The sequence below is a fragment of the Egretta garzetta genome, unplaced genomic scaffold, assembly GCF_000687185.1.
Source record: "Egretta garzetta isolate BGI_Z169 unplaced genomic scaffold, ASM68718v1 scaffold633, whole genome shotgun sequence".
Classification (NCBI taxonomy): Eukaryota; Metazoa; Chordata; class Aves; order Pelecaniformes; family Ardeidae; genus Egretta; species Egretta garzetta.
The window spans coordinates 590,569-610,132 of NW_009259195.1; the positions used below are offsets into that span (position 1 = coordinate 590,569).

At 44.8% G+C, this 19,564-nt stretch overlaps 1 protein-coding gene across 1 annotated transcript in view; it reads left to right on the forward strand.

The window, feature by feature from the left end:
- PTPRN2 (protein tyrosine phosphatase receptor type N2) overlaps positions 1–6,604 on the forward strand; it is a gene marked incomplete at its 5' end in the record, with an annotated part of 501,249 nt that extends 494,645 nt beyond the window's left edge. The window contains one exon of the mRNA XM_035891409.1: positions 2,021–6,604. Within this exon, the coding sequence (XP_035747302.1) occupies positions 2,021–2,092 (72 nt within the window). The remainder of the gene's footprint in view (positions 1–2,020) is intronic.
- Positions 6,605–19,564: the final 12,960 nt, after the last annotated feature.

Sequence of the window (19,564 nt, forward strand, 5' to 3'; positions counted from 1 at the left end):
GCTGTCCCACTCACACCTGAGCATCAGCACCCTGGGAGCTCCCGCTTCGCCCCTCTCATGGCGCGAGGGCCTCCCACCCTGCCCAGGCTGCTCCGCACGTCTCCCACCTTGCAGGGCCGCATCAATGGGGCCCCACGGCTGCCAGCTCTTCCTGCCGAGGCTCTTTCGCCAGGAGGTGAGCACTTACACATCAGCCCAAATTTCCTGAAGCTTTTTGAGCTGCTACAAGCACCCAGTTTGGTTCTGGCACGGCGTGTCCAGGTGAATGCCCTCTGCTTCCGCTGCCCTTCAGCTCCTCTCGCACATTCAGTGTGCTCTGGTTAAAATATAACTGCTGCTCCTGGGTGGCCACGGCATTTCCAGTCTTTCTTTAATTGCAGAGACCTTGGGGAGTGCGGGGAGGCATAGGCAGACATATACACCACTTTCTGTGCCTAATGAGGACGAGTCCTACTCTTTAGGGTGAATTGATGTCTGATTAAAAACTATTGGCTGCAGTCCAGCAAATGTACAAGGATGCCACTTTGACAGCACCAAGCAGACGGCAAAATTCTTGAATGTCAGCATCTCTGAGAAATTATTCTGAGTTTTGTTCTTCTTTTTCTGCTCAGGAACTGTGTTCTTCCTTGCTTCTCTCTGAGGCATCTCCACATGGGAGACAAGGCAGAGAAGTCTGGCACCGACCGGCAGCAATTAGAAGTCAGCTGTCTTTCTGAACTATGAGTTGCACATCTGTAGTTTGTTCTTTCATCCTTTCTGCAGATTTCCGCAGTAAAGTGAAACACTGTGGGAAATGAACGCTATTAGTCCGGTAATCACCTTTGGGGGCTGGCTGGGTTCTGCAGCCATCACCACTGCTGTGTACATACCTGCAGCCATCCCACGCAGCCCCTGGCAGCACAAACTGAGGGGCTGGGGGTTCCTACCAGACCACCAGTTTTCTAACTGGAGGCACAGATAGCATCCCAGCAGTGATCTCGGGATGCTTTGCAGCGTGCATCTCAGACCTCCATTCTCAAAGTCTCTTCATCAGCTCTTGACCCCAGCTGGCTTAAACCACTGGAGCACTAGAAAATCCAGAAACTTCTCCACAGTCCTTGTCTGGCGTCCTTGATTTGCCTATATTCTGAGTAAACTGCCCACAATTCTTTTTTCATCTGAGAAGTTGCGAATGCCGAATCATCCTGTCAGGTATTTCAGTAAGCTAATTTCTGAGAAAAATTACTTGCTTAGAAAATATAATACCTGTTAACCTTGAGGAAGTAAAACTCCTTTGTCCTTCCGTAGGACTACACAGTTTGGGAGCGTGTTAGGGTTGCACTTAGAAGAGGTGGCCGTTCATGACTGCGTCCTTCACACCTCTGCCAACGCAGCGCAGAAGCCTGTTAGTAATTTTGATTTTACAGTAAATAAACAGCAGAGAAAAGCTTTTCCAAGTATTTCTTATATAGGACTGTTCTAAACATCGTTGGGTAACTTGTGGGTGCAGAAAGGCCCTTAGAAAAGGAGGCTGAAAAAGAACAATAACAGGCAAACCAAAAAGCAGATATCATTCTATATAATAGATAGAAGGTGAGGAGATACTTACTCTAGCTGATTTCAGCTAGAAACAGTGCTGAGAAAAGCCAAAGGCTCTGCTTTGCAGCATCTCACCTCTTTCATATCTCAATTAGGTTAACGAGTTTCCATCTCTGTGTCAGAAGGCAGTGGCTGGTGATCAGCTGCTCCCAAACCCTTCTGAGCACGTGGTTGCAATACATCATTGTGTCCCAATAGCTTAGTTTCTGCTACCAACATTTTTCTCCATTAAAATTACTCCAGCTTCAAGATGCTGTCAAACATGTTATATGGCATCAATAATCCCAGAACATTTTGTTCCTTTCCATTGCAGTGTACAATTCTTCCTGCATATTCATGTTTTTAACAATGTCTTGAGGATGCTCGGCTGCAGAATGGTGCACCAGGCTTTTGGAAAGTGTTTCAGTTTATTATTCAGAGTATGTGTTTGTTCTCTCCACAGGAGCAGTTTGAGTTTGCTTTGACAGCGGTTGCAGAAGAAGTGAATGCAATACTCAAGGCACTTCCCCAGTGAGCGGCTCAGTCTCCCGAAGGTTCCCGCAGGATCCGTCCCTCGTTTTCCTCATCCTCAGTCCCTGTGAATGTTCTTGGAAACCGTGACCTGACTTAACTGTGCATCTTCTCTTGTAACCACATAGTGATAGGGTCCTTACAAACTCCTTTAGCTGGTAAAAGTTCAACAGTTAAAATGTGTATTCTGTTTTTTTGGGGTTTTAAACAAATTTTTAAAAGTGCATTGAAGCCTCGGATTAAGTGACAGAGCAATCCATCTAACTCCTTTCACATCCTCGAAGCCCTGAATGTCACACTTTGAAAGCACACATTCATGTTCTTAATAGCAAATATACAGTATTGTGGGTAATTAGTGCAGTCAATATAGTCTCAGAAAACAGTGTTCTGTTATATTTTGTAACTTCCACAAGGCTGATCGGGGTGGGGGGCCTGAAGAGGATGGCGATTGTTCCTGTACGATGCCGAGCAAGAGCATGAAACAGCGCTGAGGGCGTGAGTGAACACAGGTCCGGGCTCTGGCAAAGAGAGCGCGCACCTTCTCGTGCTGGGCTTTGCCAAGCAAATGTTTTCTTAACTGTTGTTTACTTTTCAGCTTTGTGCCACGAGTGGAAGAAAATCTGGACTATCAGTAAATAGGCCTGCGCAGTTGTTGCCGCCAGGGAGAACGCGTTGGTCACATTAACGGGAACCCGGGGGGGTAAGGAGCGTAACAACTCTGACCGTGCACCTACCACGGAGAGCACGGGCACGGAGAGCCTAGGCTCACCTCAGGCGATGGGAAGGGCCCTGTCAGCAGTCAGGTAAATGCCCGGAGCCGTTATGGAAACAGATTGTTGATTTTATGGGATTACTGAGGAAGCAAATGGGACTCTCCTCTTTATATTTTTGCATTTCCCTCTGTAAAACTGTGCTGTGCCATCCTTTTTAGCTGGGAAAATATATTTCTGTAAAAGCCTGGCTGAAAGAGAAATTTCCAATCTGCATTTTATGATTCTCATCGAGTTTGTCTGATCCAGGTGTTCCTTGCAGCTTTCTGCAGAGGCTCTGCTCAGTCCTTGTTGTGAATGATACCTGTTTTAACTAACCATTGAGGGATAAAGAGGCACAAGGTCAGAGATTCTTGGGTTCTCAAAATCCTAATGCCTACTCTTGCAAAGTAATGCTAAAACATGGCTGTAAATGGTTTGGTTATGCAGTCTTGCTTATGTGAATTCCCAGGTTTAGTTGTGGTACTCTTCTGAAGGAACTTAAATTATTGATAGAAAGTACTCTGATATGTTTGATTGAAGGGTCTGAGAGTAAAAGTATCAAAGGTATTTAAGCAATCTAGGCTCTTAATCTCATTTTCAAAAGTGAATACTTGGATGCTTTTTCGTATATTATCCTACATCTCCCTGATTTAAGAATTTTGGGGTGCTTTTTTTCCAAAATCTTTACAGTGTTGTATGCTTGAAACCATATTAGGCTAATTGTATGACTTCAGCACTGGGAAATATATCATTGAATTTAATTTGGGAAGGGGGAGCTTTTATAAACTTCTAATCAGTGAAATGCTAAAGAGAGCAATATCACAGAGTTATGCGGGCACAAAGGTAACAGGCATCTACCGAAATCAACCATGTTGCTATTTTGTGTTGTAGGTGTGGATATTGGTGATTTCTTCTTATTTTTAGCAATTAAAGACTTGTTTAAAAAAAAAAAAAAAGAAAAAAGAAGGCTTGTTACTTTTCGCCATACATTCCTGTATGCTTTACTTGGTTGCTTAATTTGTGCATCCCATTACTATGGCAGTACAGAGCAGTTACTGCAGATGCCATCATCCTCTTAAGTACACATATTGTACATTAAGCCACATGTTTATTTTATGGCCTAAGCATTTTAGAGCTTTCCTAGCAATAACTAAAAAAACTAATGGAGTATGAATGAGAAAATTGCCTTTTTCATTTGATAATTTAAGTTTAACAGGATTCTTTTATTACTTTAGCTAACACAAAATTGCAGATCAGGGCAGATGAGATCAGTTCGAGCAGTATCAGCAAGTGTTTGAAGTAGATTTACTGTGAGACATGTACTGCAGCTTTCTGAAAATACAGGTAGTTAGATCCAAGCAAACTGTCCAAAGAATCAAAATTAGGGCATCCTAAGCCAAGCCCTCTGATTATCGGGTAGAATTATTTCCCAGTGCATGATGCTGTGCCATTACCTACTGCCAGTGGGATAATGGGGTTTTAGCACAGATTTCTGCCCTGGGATTCATTAGCGTTCACCTTCTGACTGCCCCTGTGCATACCACAACCATGGCTGACAAGCCTTTCGTTTGCACTTCAGGAGTATTTTTTAATTGTTCTTCTGCAAATATTTGCATTTCATAATATCAATTTCAGGGCGATCCCTATTAATTCACAAGCAGCTGAGTGTAGGACTTAAATATTGGTCTTCATGCTTCGGAGTTTATTTAGCGTAGATTAGAGGGCATTAATCTTCCCCAAGGCTAATGGGGCGGGGATGTATTGTTTTATTCATACTTGTAGACCAGTTTACACAACAGAAGGATGCAGTCTTACTCAGAGGGTTAGAGTATCTCCCACTGAATGTCATTGACAATCCTGTTATTTCAGCTGTGTTTTGTACAGTTCTTCCACAAAGAGGTGCCAGCTTTATTCTGTTGACTGTAAACTATCGTGCAGAGTATTCCGTTTGTGCGGGTAGCATACTGTTCACACCTCTCAATAAATGCCCTGCTTCTGGGGGTGATGATCTGCTGCGGGGTCTGTTAGTGAAATGCAGGTGTCAGTTCCGCCAGGGCGATCCGGAGAGGTTTGACAATCCATTTCCCGGGAAGATGCCAAAGCCATGGATGAAACCACAGAGATGGATTTCTCAGGCAGGGCAGGTATTTCTTTACCCTTTTCACTGCAGTTAGCTTAATCCTTGCAATTGGGTGAAGGACGTTGTTCAGGCTGCCCCTGGCCACTTGCGCTGTACATGGACCTGCCCCATGTTCACTGGCAGGTTGAGTTGAGCTTCTTCCTGGAAGCCAGGGTCACCTCAGAGCCCAGAGCCAAATGAGACCCACGGTCCTTCCCCGTTCAATATCCTGCTTGATCTTTAGTAAACTGATTGCGATTGAAGCTTGGGCTGGTGCCTGACGTGTAACCATAAACAGCATGTGTTTGATATTGACCATCCTCGTGTTCTTGATAAAGACAAATTGAACCTAGCGGTGCTGTCTATGTGGTTGAATCTTTAAATGACGTTGAAGGCGGGGAGCTGCAGGAGGGCAATTTAACCCCAGCACTGACAATTTCCTTCCTCGACAGTCAAAGCCTGCGGCAGAGGGAGAAAACCCTGTTTTCCCATGGGCACGACAGCGAGCACGGCTGCCAGCCCCAAGCAGGACAGTGACCTGACCAGACCCCACACTTGTGTAGTCACAGTGTGTGCGGATGGGGGGGATGGAAAGGTGATCGTCACCATCACTGATGGTTCACGGGAGTAATGGCACAGTTGCTCTCTCCAGCCTTCACCCTTCCCATGACATGGGCCAGGGTTTAGAGGGATGGAGGGGCAGGACAGCACTGTTCCCCAAAGCCCAGATCCTTGAGGTTCAGGCCTAGCCATGGGGAAAACAGCGTGGGGTTTGCTGTTGGCTTCAGGAGTGAGCTCTAACCACTGCTCCTGACCATTGTCTGTGGGTCCTGGTGCAGCCTGGGTAACATCCAGTCAAAGTCCTTGGCAATTGTGAGGGCCAAGAATGAATTTCAGCAGAAAATCCCATATCCAAATCTCAATCCAGTAGCAAAACAAGCAAGATTATTTTTATAGACGCTACTAAAAGTTTAAAACATTTTAAAATATTTTTAAACTCCACACCGATGACTAAACCTTGTTCCTGTCTCTAGCATGCATGCAGAACCAGTCTCCATCCATCCCCGGGGAATGACAGCTATAGTACCTGTAAGGAGTTCATGCTTTATTAGTCAAGTGGAACATTAATAAAACCCAGCCCACTTCATAATTTCCAGAATAGTCATTAATTAAAAAAAGTGTTTATTGGAATAGAAAACAAGTATTGGATTAGCTTTGTTACAGAACAATAGCTCTCCTAATTTTTATTCTGCATATTTTATTCTTTGTTTAGAAAATTCTCTTAAGAAGCAGTCGAGATAATTAGCTTTTTAAAACTGTACAGTTTCTATGGTTTTGCTTTTTAAATGAGAGTACACTTTGTAGATTTGATGATTATATTTTTCTGTTAAGATTACATTGGGCATTACAAAAGCATTCCCCACCACAGTGAAAAGAAAGCTGTCCTGTTGGTTTATTGTAAAAGAAAAAAAAAAATAATTAAAACAAAATTGCAGAGCTGTGGCATACTCAATCCAATTAGAGCATGACTCTTTACTACTCTTCATTTACCACATTAGAAATAAAATAAAGTTACACCAGCAAGATCTCATTTGAAGCTGTTCTTGCATGCTGTTTGTACTGTATTTGATGGCATAATATTGTTTTGTTTACAGCCTTTTCTTTCATGTCATTCTATTCTTTATATGTATATAGTTTTAAAAAAAAAGAAGATTATACAAAGTATTTTGTTCTACCTCTGTAAAAATCATATTTGTGAATAAAGTCACATTGTCTGTGGAGTATGGTATTGTGAATACAGCATTAAGAGCTGGTGCTTTGCTTTTATTTGGGGGGTGGGAGCGGTACCCCTGTCCGTTGCTGGAGACCTGGATTCCGAATGTCGGAGGTGGGCACGCGGGGCTGCCGGGGAGGTGCACAAATGCCCTGCGGGCGGCTTAGAGGGGCACATTTCATCTGCTCCGAGCAGAAGAGATTGCAGGCACCTCTGGCTTGCGCGCATGGCCTGTAATATTGTGGCTTCAACATTTTGATCGAGGCAGACTCCGGCGGACAGACCAGAAAGTGAAGCAGGCAAAAAAATGACTAAATTACAGCGACTCTTCTTGTGCAACCAGGAGGCGTAAAAATTTGGCCTGTAGTGTGAGTCACAGGGTGCGCTGGTGGATCAGAGCATCACATAATGGGTGGTACGGGCTGCCCAAGGATTTATAGTTTTAAAATAGTAGCAGGATTCACAGAAGGGTTTGAACAGGTAATAGAAAATAGTGACTGTTGTATTAAATAAGGTTAAGAGGAATAAAGTCTAAGGTTCCCACATAAGCACAGCATAAAATAACCAGTTTCTTCCCCGCGGGATAGGAAGTAATTTCCCCATAAGCACTGTCCATTATATAAAGGTTTGTATCTTTCCATGAAATATCTATTGTTAGCTGTTATCAGAGGCGGTCTTCAGGATTACGCAGCCCCGGTATAGCAATTTTCGTGGTCCTGTATTGTGTGTAAAAATGTCTCTTGTGTTTTGAAGAAGTCTTAAAATAGTTTGCTGCTTACCTGGAAATAACCAGAAAATGTTAACAGAAAGGTAGGAACCGTCCTGGTCCAGCTCACTTCCTTCCCATCAGAAGAACCATATTTTACATTCTTCAACCTTGTTTGTGTAGTTGAGTGTTTTAATATCTATGCCTTCTGCAGTGTAAGAAGGTGACTTTCATCTTGGAAGCAAAATATATGCATCATTATAGCTATTTTCCTGGTGGTGTAATTTAGGAGGTCTTTCATCTCCAAGATAGCTTTCTGAAGCCTCTGGTAACATCAGATGGAGGACAAAAAGAGAAATACATTTAACTATATAACTACTGGAGCATTATGTATCTTCTAGGCAAACATGAAAGCCATCAGTTGTGCATACATTGATTCAGGCAGCCAGCGCTTGCTTTTGCTTCACGCTGCACTGACGCATGCAGCCTCGCCCTCTCCGGGGCTCTGACTGCAGGACGGTGTCTCAGCTGCTGCCAAAGGGGCATCACTTTGCTGCTGTTATTCTTGGGTTTGTATTTATGGCTCTGGCTCATTACCAGTACGGCAGACTGTGTAATGGCTTCGGGTAGGGCTCAGGAAAGCGCTGGGTTTGAGTATCAGCCTGGAGCATCCCCAGCACACCTGGATACTCCTGTTGTGCAGCCCATGCTGTGGTAAGGCACCTCCTCGGAGCCTGAGCTGTTCAGGTTTTTGGGGAAGCAGGAGGACACAGCACTCCGCAAACTGGGGGAGAGGAGGAAAGAGCTGCCCGTCTGCTGCCCTACTTGGTGCCAGGGCAAAAAGGGAGAGACTTGCTTCTGCTCCCAGCTGAACTACTGCCGTCCCTCATACGGTATAAGAACCAGAAGTTTTCAGGTTGTCCAAAGTTCCTCGGGGGTTTTATTTTTAGGACTTGCTGTAAAACTTCGGTGCCCACAGGATCGGTATTTTGGTTTTGCATGCTGAACGAATACAAAGAACTCTGCACCCACAGGGAGGGGTAACTGGTAGGCTGTCTTTATTCTTGGTTTAGTGATGGGACCGGCACATTGTGTGCTTGAAACGAGTGAATCTTTGGGGAAATTATTCTTCCTGCAGTGGAGTTCAGCCAAAATTAATTTCGCCCCTTGGGAATGCACCAGTTATCCCCCACATGCAGGTACATCAGCAATACAGAAAAAAGACTCTACACGGATGACCATGCTGGGAGATAGAGACTTAAACTAAATTTTGGGCTACACGAGTGATGTAGTTGCCCTGCACCAGATTTTTTCCTGCAGAAGCTTTGGCCACAGTTCTCAAAGACAGAGGAATGTGTTACTCCATTTCCAGCAGAGATTATAGGTGGGATTCGTCTTAACCAACCTCTGAGTAGCTTTTGCATGGACTTCTACAGACCAGCATCTGAGCAACTCATCATAAGCTTTCTTTGTAGTCAATGACAGAAAATAAGCATTTTTAGGGTGTGATTTATCTGATCTCGTTTGGATGCCTACTTACTCATAAGGTGAATCATCCTATTCACCCAATACCCTGAAATAGGGAGTTCCAAAATTTAACTATGCATTAGGTAGAAAAGCATTTCCTTTTGATACTGTAAAACTATTCCCTCATAAAATGCATTGGATCACTTGTGAGAAAAAAGGAAGTAATTACTGATCTTGTAGACCATGAATTTATAGACGTCCTTATCCTATTGCTCCTCAGTTCCTCTGTTCCATGTTGCAGACTCATTTCCGCACTTACAGAAGTTGTCCTGTGCCTATGATCGCCTTTAGTACCCCTCACCCTACCTTGTCCATTTATGTTTCTGCTAGGCTTGCTCTCAGGTGCACGAGGCCCCAGCTGCGGTGCACTGCTACGTAGTGATGTGTTTCTCTTTTTTACTTTTCTTTGGATTTTCTAACACCCTGTTGCCCTCCTCCACTACTGAGCACTGAGCTGGTGCTCACAGACCACCCTCATCCACAGCAATACCAAACTTGCCTTTCTTCAGGGCACTAGCTTGCCCAGAGGTCATCATTATAACTTTATTGTTTGGGATGTATTTCATGATGGGCTTTATTTTACGTTTATCATTAGTGATTTCATCTGCCATCTTCACACAGACACACATTATCACAAGATATTTCCATGACACTACACAGTTAATTTTGTTTGTATGACCCTAGAGAATATGTGTCATTCACACTGCCACCATACTATCACCTCCTCCTTTTTCACACTGTTTATATTGGGTAATCACCACCACAGCAAAAACTCTCCCTTTCTTCCCAACTTGTTTCTTATCTTTTAACCACTCATTAATCCACAAAAGAACTTCCCCCCCTAATCCCATAGCATCTCAGTTTCTGTAAGAGCCTTTCATGAGACAGCCTTTGCCAAATGCTTTTAGGAAAGCCAAATACACAACATCAAGTAAATCACACACATCAACACGCTCACTGATTCCTTCAAAGCCTCTTAGTAGGCTTCTTAGACATGACTTCCCCCTGCAAAAGCCATGTTGCTTCTCCCTCCCCTTCATGCCATCAGTTATGTAGGATCTAGACACAAGGGGGTAGATGCAGCTTATAGAGTAAGACACCTACTAAAATAGCTTTGGTATCCTTTTGAAGTCAGTGGAGAGCTACTGAATGGACTTTAAAACCGAGCTCTGCAGCCAGTGCAACCCCCCACTCAAAGGGGCACTTGGAGCACATTGCTCAGGGTCATTGCCAGGCGAGTTTTGAGTATCTCCAGAGACGCAGATTCCTCTGGGTCCTCTTTGTGAAAAAACATCTTTTCAAGACCTAATTGGAATTTCCCTTGATGCAGGTTGATTGCTAATCAGCTCCCCAAAAGGAGACGCCCGCACTTGGACAGCCAAATCTCTCTCTAGGCTCCACCAACAAGGTTGTCATTTACTGTAGTAGACACTCAGGCATGTAGCACACATGGAGGCATTTATATTTAAGTGACTTAATCCATGAGCTGAATCCCACCCTCTGGGCAGGATTCAGTGCTTGTTTGTAAGGGTTCGATGTCACTGCAGATGCTGTGGGTCCCCTGCCCTGGCCTCCAGCACTCATGCCAAATGGATGAGGGTCTGAAGTCTTGTGTTTTGTTTGCCAACCCTGTGCTGGTGGCTTAAATCCCCTGAGGCGCCCTAAATGATGTTGGATGCCTAAATCCCACATCACGTGTCTACCAGTTGTATTCTGTAACTTCTACCAAGATACAAGCTATGGGAGGGAATTTCACAGGACAGTAGTTTCCCAGATGCAACCCACCACTCCCAAACTGGCAGCAGCTTTTGAAAACCCTCATTATGCCCATCTGAACACCCATCAGTACCGGAGTCAAGGTAGAGCTATGACTTCAGCAGCAGACAGCCTTCAGCCAAGCCTGGGCATGAGGTGCTGCGATGACTGCAGCAGGGCACAACTGGGGAGTAGCCTTTATGCTGGGTAGGGCTTAATGGCTTTGTGTTCCTCACAGCCGGTGACAGCGTTGTGTGGGAGCATAGGCACTGCTGCTTTCCAGCACAAGAGGGGAAAAAAGGGAAAAGTGGCCAAAACCATGGTATTTAGAATTCTGAGTTCATGTAAAAAAAAATAGTGAACAGCAGTGTTCTAGTAGCACTTGTTTCTAAATGTGGCATCCATTTCCTTCGTGCAGGAAATCTGCTCAATTTTCCAGCAGATTTCATTTGTGTTGTCCAAGTTAGAAATGTTTGTTCCTGCATACGGATATTATGACAGAGAGCGAGCATGAGCAAGACCAGTTCTTGCAGCGTTACTGATGCTACACCTAATCTGTTGGGCAGAAGCCAATGTGGACCCACAGCTTTGTGATCCTTATAGAAGTATTGCAGATGCTGAAAGGAAACCAGTGTTCTCATGAGTGGCTGAAAGGGAAAAACAAACCACTGCTTTTTCCAGAATTACCTTTTGATTATTTATAAATTTGTTTCCATGAGCAAGAACACACATCTCGTTTTGAAAAAGGAGATTAATCTAACATCTGGTTTGTGTAGCCATGCATGGTTGAAGGGGCTGCATAAGTAACCTGACTCAATGAGACGTTCCTTGCAGAACAGAAGGTCTTTAGCATTGACTTTTTTATCTGTTCTACTGTTCATTCTAAGTAGAGCCCATGATTTGATTTTATATTTTTAAATAAGCTATGATAGAAGCTGAAGTAACAAGTTGAGATCAATTAGGATTCATCTGAAATGAATTACAGTTCTTCCCATCCCATATACTTCCACTGCAAAGACCCACAAGACAGGCAACCAAGCCAAACTGTGGTCCTAAGCAGTTAGGTAGGACTTGGCCTTCCTTGCAGTTTTAGCATTAAAAGCTGAGCCTTCTGGAGAAAGTTATGTCTGTTATGATAAATTACCTTCTTTATTTTAGTCTGAGGTTGAGCGAGTAAAGACACTGTAACAACATGATGAGATAATGAGATGACTTGGGAAACAAAACCTTTTTGATGCACTGCTGGCTCATACACTTTCAGGTTTTTTTGTTCTGACAGGTTTTGTTACAGCTGTGTTTCCTGAACCTGACTCTATACCATGTCTTGCTTGGAATCTCAGTTATGCCAAATATCTGTCCTGCTCGACCTCCACCTCCCTTATCACCCATGGCCGAGATGCCAAATGGAGCTGGATATGGTTTGTAGGCTGGTGCCCCTCTGACATGAGGGTGTAAGGTGTAAGAAGGTAAGACTTGAAGCCAAGGCTGCTGTTAGCGTGCTCTCTGCAGGAGAAACATGGGTCCTGGCTGTACAGCAGCAACCCCGTATCAGCATGTTCACCAAGGAACAGGATGGATGGACACCTTATAGTGATTTCCAGTGTTGTCGTCTCACTGCCTGGGCATCTTCCAGTCTCCAATAATCTTATTCTTCCCAGTAAGAAGAAGAACACGTTTTCTGTCAGTGTTGTAGGTATTTACCCTGGGAGACCTTCACAGCTCTTCCTGTCGTGCATCCACCCGAACTTGCTTTTCTTTAAGTTGCTAACACAGCATCTAAAGTGCACAAAACCACATAAATGTCCACAAAGCTCCTTTTTAACAGAACACTGGCTTGTAAAAGCTTTTATAATTTTCTTTGGTGAATTCCAGTCCTGTACAAACAGGACTTATATAAATGGCAGGCACAAACAGCCCTGCCATACATAACCAGTGCTATTGCCCCCTTCCTAAAGCACATTCCTGCAGCTACATATACAAATCTAACAGGGTCTGACCAGCATCAGTCACTGAGACCATCACGTTTTAGAGGTTTGTTCTGAATAGATGGCTGATGCTGCATATGTTGCACTATTTCTAATGTATGTCAATTAATTAACAATTTAAAGCTGGCTGAAAATGCCATTATAGCTTTTACTTTTGGCATCTGTGAAAGCTCATTTAATATTATTAAGCTTTTTAAGTCAGGGAAAAGTAATTTAATTAGTTGTCTGAATTTCCCTTTAATGTACAGTGAGATATGGAGGCTTGGGCAAGAGGGAAACGAAGCACCAGGACCTTGATAAACTCCTCCTGCCCATATCCAGGATCCGGGAATGCCTGGTGCCTCTGTGCAGGTTAGACCATCCAGGAGAGGACAGATAACAGCACAGCAATGTACCACTAAGGTACTTTTATGAACCCTTTAATAAGTATTCTCTTAGACACACACACAGTTTCCCTTCCCCATCCCATCTGTTCCCCAACCCCTCAGTCTGTAATGCAGGCATAGAGGGTGGGATTTACTTCCCCTAATCCAGCCAGCTAAAAATTAAGTGGTAGTCTCCGCTAATCCTTTCGGCTTCCTCCCAAATCAGCAGAGCGAGATAAGCAGTGGTGAATTACTTAGCCCAGAATTGTGTGGGGGCTGAAAGTGGAAAAATACTGTTCCCAGTGGGAAATGCAGGCTGGGTGTTGGGTAGGCAGGACATTAGTGAAATAGCGTCTCTTGCAGAGGGAAAGCATCACAAGATGTGGAAGGACTCCCACCTGGCTATGGGCTTTAGGTCTCCCCTGAAATTTGCCATTCCCCAGCGTGCCCAGGGTTCTGGTCAGGGAAACTGCATCTTTTATGGGAACCTTCCACTGCCAACAGGTACCTGCCAGACCCAGCTCCTACAAACCCTCCAGGTGTGTCAGGAGGACTCCAGCACACAGCTGAGAGCGGGCATTGCCCATGTATAGGCTAAGCTTGTGCAAAGATTATGAATAATTTTGAAGATATTTTGAAGTTGCATAGGAAAAAAACATGACTTTTGTTTTTATTTTTTAGCCAGAGACTATAAAAACAATACCCAACGGTGTTCCAGCTCTTAGGGTTTCCCATGTGCTGTGGTACAGGTTTGCTCTTCCGCCATCTTCAAACTTAAGTTTACCAGATATTCACGATGGGAGTGCAGGTGATGGGCAGTACCACTGGGATCCTGAACCAGAGCTGAGAAGCTGCCCCGGCATGATGTGAAATGGCTCAGAAATAGATGGGGATGGAAGACATCTTGTCTTTAACAAAGTTCAAAGCCACCTGAGAGATGTTGCGGCCATATGGGTTAGTATCCTGTCCACACCGGAGACACAGAATCACCTCCTCGCCCAACTATAACCAAATTCCAGCCTTCTTTTGACCACATTTTGGCCAAAATTCCACCCTTGTTCAACCTTTAGGTGCAGGATGTGTCTTGTTGGGCCATGGGGGAGCCTATTCCATTTGGTTTGCACCCAAGCTGAATCAATGAAGGAGCTTTTTGCACTCTATCAGAGTAAGCAGCTCCTGATCTAAGAAAGGACAAAAAGTGTGGTGTTTTTTTTCATAGCACACCGTGGTCCCTCCTGACCTCAAAGGCTCTGAGTCGGGGCAGCAGCCCGTGAGCAGAGCAGCGTCAGAGCTACGTGATAACCTGCCCTCCTACAGCACTGAGCACAGCAGGAAGGAGAGACCAGCACCAAGGAAGCTGGGCAGGGATTTCTTTCCCTGCCTTACCTCGGCGTGAGATATGATGATTTTGGCATCGTTTTGTGAATGACAAGATCATCTGCCCCTAGAGAGATGGGCATAAATTCATTAGCCAAATGAAGGGCTCGGAGGTGAATCATGACAGGCCTGGTAATCTGATAAAAAGGAATGTTCCCTTATTAAAATACAAATGGAAAGCTTTATTATTATTATTTAAAACTCCTCTCTTCCCCACTGAAAGACCAGCAGATAAAGGATGTGGTACAGATCACTCTTGTTGGCTCTGGGAAAACGCAAGCTATGGAAAGGAGATGACAGGACAGGTTTGCACTTTTCACCTGGCTGGTTTGGAGACTTTATTGCTCCTATTCCTTATGTCTTTTCTCTTTCCTTTCCACCAGACTACTATAATCTGATCTGCTTTCCTTCCATATTTGACTTAACGTAAATAGCTCCGCTGTCTCTGAACACCTTCAGGCACTTGAAGGGCAACAAAATGAGTTTGCAGTGCCCTGTTAACTTTCTTCCTGATTTTTTTTTTTTTTTTAAGATTTGCTTACTTTTGAAAATGCATTTTGTTGGACAGTTGCAACTAGTAGGACTGTGTCTGTGAGTTTTGACTGCAAATTTATGTTAACTTCTCTGCTACCACAGTGGGGTTTTCCCACTGTGGACCATACCTTGCCTGCAGATGTTTATCTGTGCAACTGTCTCTGGAGCTGTGAGATATTTATATTACAGATCTCTCTATATATAAACAACAACAACAGAAAAAAATAGAAAAAATAAGAGCACAGCTATGTGGATAGCCAGCAGATGGGTAAGTGTACCTCCAGACATTTGTGCTGGATAAAATAGCGTCACAGCACTCCTACCAAGCACATGTTCACTTACTCATGGTTGGGCATCTATAGCTTTTGGTGTAGGAGACGTCCACCCCTTCTCTACCATCTTGGGTCTGCAAGGAATTGGGAGTCATTTTGCCTGTATTGCACCTGGTTGGCAGCAGTGCCTGTCCCACCAGTTCCCCACCACCAACACAAGGCAGTTCTAACTGGTAGGAAACTGCAACCTTGACAGCCTCCCAGTAAGCCCTCCCTCATTGTAGCTGTGGTTTTGGATGTGTTTAAATTAATAAAAGCGAGGTTGTTAGGGGCAAAATTCTAAAGAAGCAGCCAGTAAATTTGGGTTCCTAATGGGACTGCAAGAATAATCAAATACTTTCATTGTGCCCCATATAAAATAGGGATCGTGACGCTCATTTTTTCTGAGTACTGGGAGGTGCATGTAGACAGTGGCACAATCTGCAGTTGATCCTCCTCCCTCCCTTGTGTGGCAATGCAAAGTGGGTCAGGGTGCAAAATACAAAGTCAAGATACCTGAATTGCTGTAAGGATTCCTGGAGCTAAATTAAGAAATAATTAGAAAATTTTAAATTGGATTTTTTGAAAAAAATTCAAGGTGTCCACTTTCCAACTAGCTTGAGAGTCAGCTGCAAAACTGACAGATTTCTATTGAAAAAATCCAATAGTTGGTGAAAAAATTGATGGCAAAAAAATTTCATTGAAAATTTTCTCTTCAAGACCTGCAGGTTCAAAAGCCCCTTTCCTGAGGCTTGGCTCCCCCAAACTGAGACTTTATCCCAGTCCCCACAGTTTCTGGTCTGAGTTGCATTGCATAAAAATTCAGGCTGGATTCTGTGCATTTGCCACCTGCTGGGTTCTGAGGGAAAAGAGTTACAACCTACCATGTCCAGAAACGTTTGATCAGAAAACAACCTCAGCCTTTGAGGATCTTCATGGCTGAAGAGGTAGTCACAAATATTTTGCCTACCGTTAGCTTAAAGACAAAAACTAGAAGGTAATTCAGAACCCAAATGAGTGTTCAGAAGGTTGTCATAGATGTCATTTTAAACATCCTCATCCTTGGGGCTTCAGTCCTAATGCTTCCATGCATGGGGGCTGACATAAGTCCCCGGGTTTCCTGTCCCATATCTGAGAATCTTGTGTCACCTGCCACGTCCCAACAGGCCAGGCCAGCAGTGGGCATTAAACACACCGACAAGTTGCTCACGCCCGTAGCTGGCTGCCGGGAGGACCGTACCCCCAGCAGGGCCTGCGTGAGTTTTTCTCATTGCATCCTCTCCAGGAAGGTCCTGGGGACATTGGCTCTGCCATGAGCACGATGAGGCCAGGGCTGTGTCTGCCCCTCCAGACATCCCCCTCTGAAGGGTCTTTTGCACCCCGGTGCTGCTGGTGTGCTAATGCTTCCCTGTGAACACAACGGGCAGCGAGGGGGTGCTCCCTACACATTGCCCGTCAGGTGCATTTACTGCTTAGTTCTTTCTTTTTCTGACTGTTTAAGAGAAGGCTTGGGATTCACTGCAGTACTCACAGGATGAAGAGCTTTATTGCTCCAGATCCAACCCTGACACCACCTCGTCCTGCAGAAAGGACGTTAAGTGTCCGATTCCTACCCAGCCACACTGCGCAAGAGGGCTGGCCTCTGCCCCCACGCGGGTTTTTGATATTGGACTCTTTTGTCTTGCCGGCCTTTGCCTGACCTGGCTGCCTGCCGAAAGCCCACGTACTCCGGCCCTGCCGGTGTATGTAGGGTAATCCTTCCCCTCGCCCATCAGGACAGCCTGTGCTTGCTCATGCTAATTCCTTTGCAGTCAATGCCTGGAAAGTCACCCCTGCCGGCTCCAGGGACTGAAGTCCTTCATCTGCAGCACAGGGATGGGAACACTTTTAATAAGGCTAAAAGGAGCCTGCCCTGACTCTGGAGGCAATCCAGTCTCCTTCAGCCCTCACCCGGGCATTGCTGATGGCTAATACTGCAGGCACTGTGGGAGGTATTCGCACCAGCCTCTTCATGTGTCTAAATTACAGGCCTAAATTAGCAGTCTGAAGTTATTAGCTCATCGGTGGATGGAGGTAAATGCTCTGGCTGGACTCTGTGGCTAAGCAAACCCGCTCCCATTGCCACAAAGGGAGCCGAGGTCTCACCTGCGGCATTTAACTGAGACGCCGAATTTTGCATGACCGCTGCTCCTCTCTCAGAGGGAGGTGAGCCTTGGCACATTCCTGCCGGTCCCCTGACCAGGTTACATTGGCTTCGTCAGCCTCAGTCCATCCCTGGGGACCCCAGGGGCAAGGAGAGCTGCACCGCTGGGTTATTAGAGTGGGAGAACGAATAATTTTCAGATTCAGTTGGGAGCTTTCAGACAAATCGCTAAGACGTATCAAATGTACGTGACGGAAGACTAAAAGGTGAAACTCTGAAAACATAACACCATTCTTGCTCTTAGCTCCCCTGGGCCTTATCCAGCAAATGTTTGACTTGGCTTTTCCATATAGTGCTGCTGGTTTCAGGAATAATGTTCACAGCGTGTTGTATAGAATTGGGTCCTCATTTTATCCATCTGCATTTCTCCTCTAATTTATTGACTTCTCCAGTTCTGATGATTAGGTCAGGTGGTGTCACATGCCTCAAGTAGCGAGGCCAATTAACGCTCTTTCTGGGTGACCAGGATTGCTGATCGATTAAGCTGCTCCGTCCCACTGAGATTCCTTGCTGTTGCAAAGGCAGACGCGCGGTCATATAAAATACATTGAAATAGAATTAATGAAAAGGCAGGCCTGAATGACAGCTGAAATGGTTTTTTATTTCTGGAAGGAACCCAACAAGGGGTTTATTGGACTCCTTTTCCCAGCACTTGGAAAGAAATAACAGCTGTTATTAAAAAAAAAAAAAAAAGCATTTTGGGGAGGGGGGAGGAATTCAGTTCAGCAAAATGAGTAGAACAGCTAAAATAACTTCTGAACCAAATATCCCTCTCCCTTCCAGAAAATGTTGAAAGTGGGAAATCACAGCAATAATACAATTGAAGCTTCTTCTAAAAGGTATCCACATTTTGCATGCTCCCATCTACCCAGGAAAGATGTATTGTAAAACAATATTCCAAAGCTGTACAGCTCACACTCTTCAATTTTTCAACACCCAAATTAAAATGAAATTAACTGAATATAAGCATGTACATGACCCTGAAGAGTTGCACTGACAATATTTCTTTCTGGAAATCCAGCCCACGTTCCAGCTTACATGATGCTAGGAAGGACAGGAGTCTGCTGGATACCCTCGTAATAGGAAACAGGGGCAGTGGAGAAATGGAGAGGGGGTTTTGTCCACTGGAGAAGGTAACGCTCAGCCCATGTGGTGCTGTACCTTTCTGAGAGTGGATCAGACCAGCCCGGCCTAGCATCAGAGACGTCCCTTGGGAATCAATCCAGGTTTTCGCACTCCCAGCCAGAATAGCTGAAAAGCAATCCACATCATTGCATGAAAAAGCAAACTCACAGCATTTTCCTGACTAAATACATCTTCAGAAGAGCACTGGGCAATCGAAAAGTCAACAAACACTTCAAGGCAAGTGAAACTTGGGTGAATAGCCCCACCAGCTTCCAGTGTGCATGAGAAACAGAGTTCATGTGTCTTGTGAGTCGCCCACGCAGAGCGGGGCCAGAGCCATGGTAGAGAGGGGAGCTGAATCACAGGATGACGGCAGCCTTTATCAGCTTTTTGAGGTAGCTGGAGCCTCAAGCGTCTCAGAGAAGCTCAGCACAGGCACTCTACCACGTTTCACATTAAATAATTCTTGACTTCCCATTTTCTCTTTTGTAAAGTGCCACGAGATACTTCTCTGACACTAATGCAAGCTGAGCTGACACTGAGGTTTACAGCCTCTGAAAAATAAATAATTGGTGAGAGTGCAGTCAGAAGTGGGGCTTGGGAAAGGCAGAGCAAAGCCAGCGTGAAAGGCAGGCAGAGGGTTCTTCCTCCAGAGCAGGGGTCTGGGAGCACCAAGGTGGGTGAAAACAACACACAAGACATTTGCACTTTCCTTTCAGTTGAAAACTGTTATTTACCCAAAGGCGGCCATAATGTCCCCACCTCAGATTAGCACCCTCTGTACCAAGCATAAACCCACCACAAGGGTCTGCTCCAAAGGTTGACACCTAACTGCACAAGCCAAATGAAAGTTAAGGATGAAAGGACATGAACAGTTGATTTAGCTGAAGGTAATGTAGAAAACCTGAAGATGTTCCCAGTCTGATAGGCTGGGTTGGCTTAG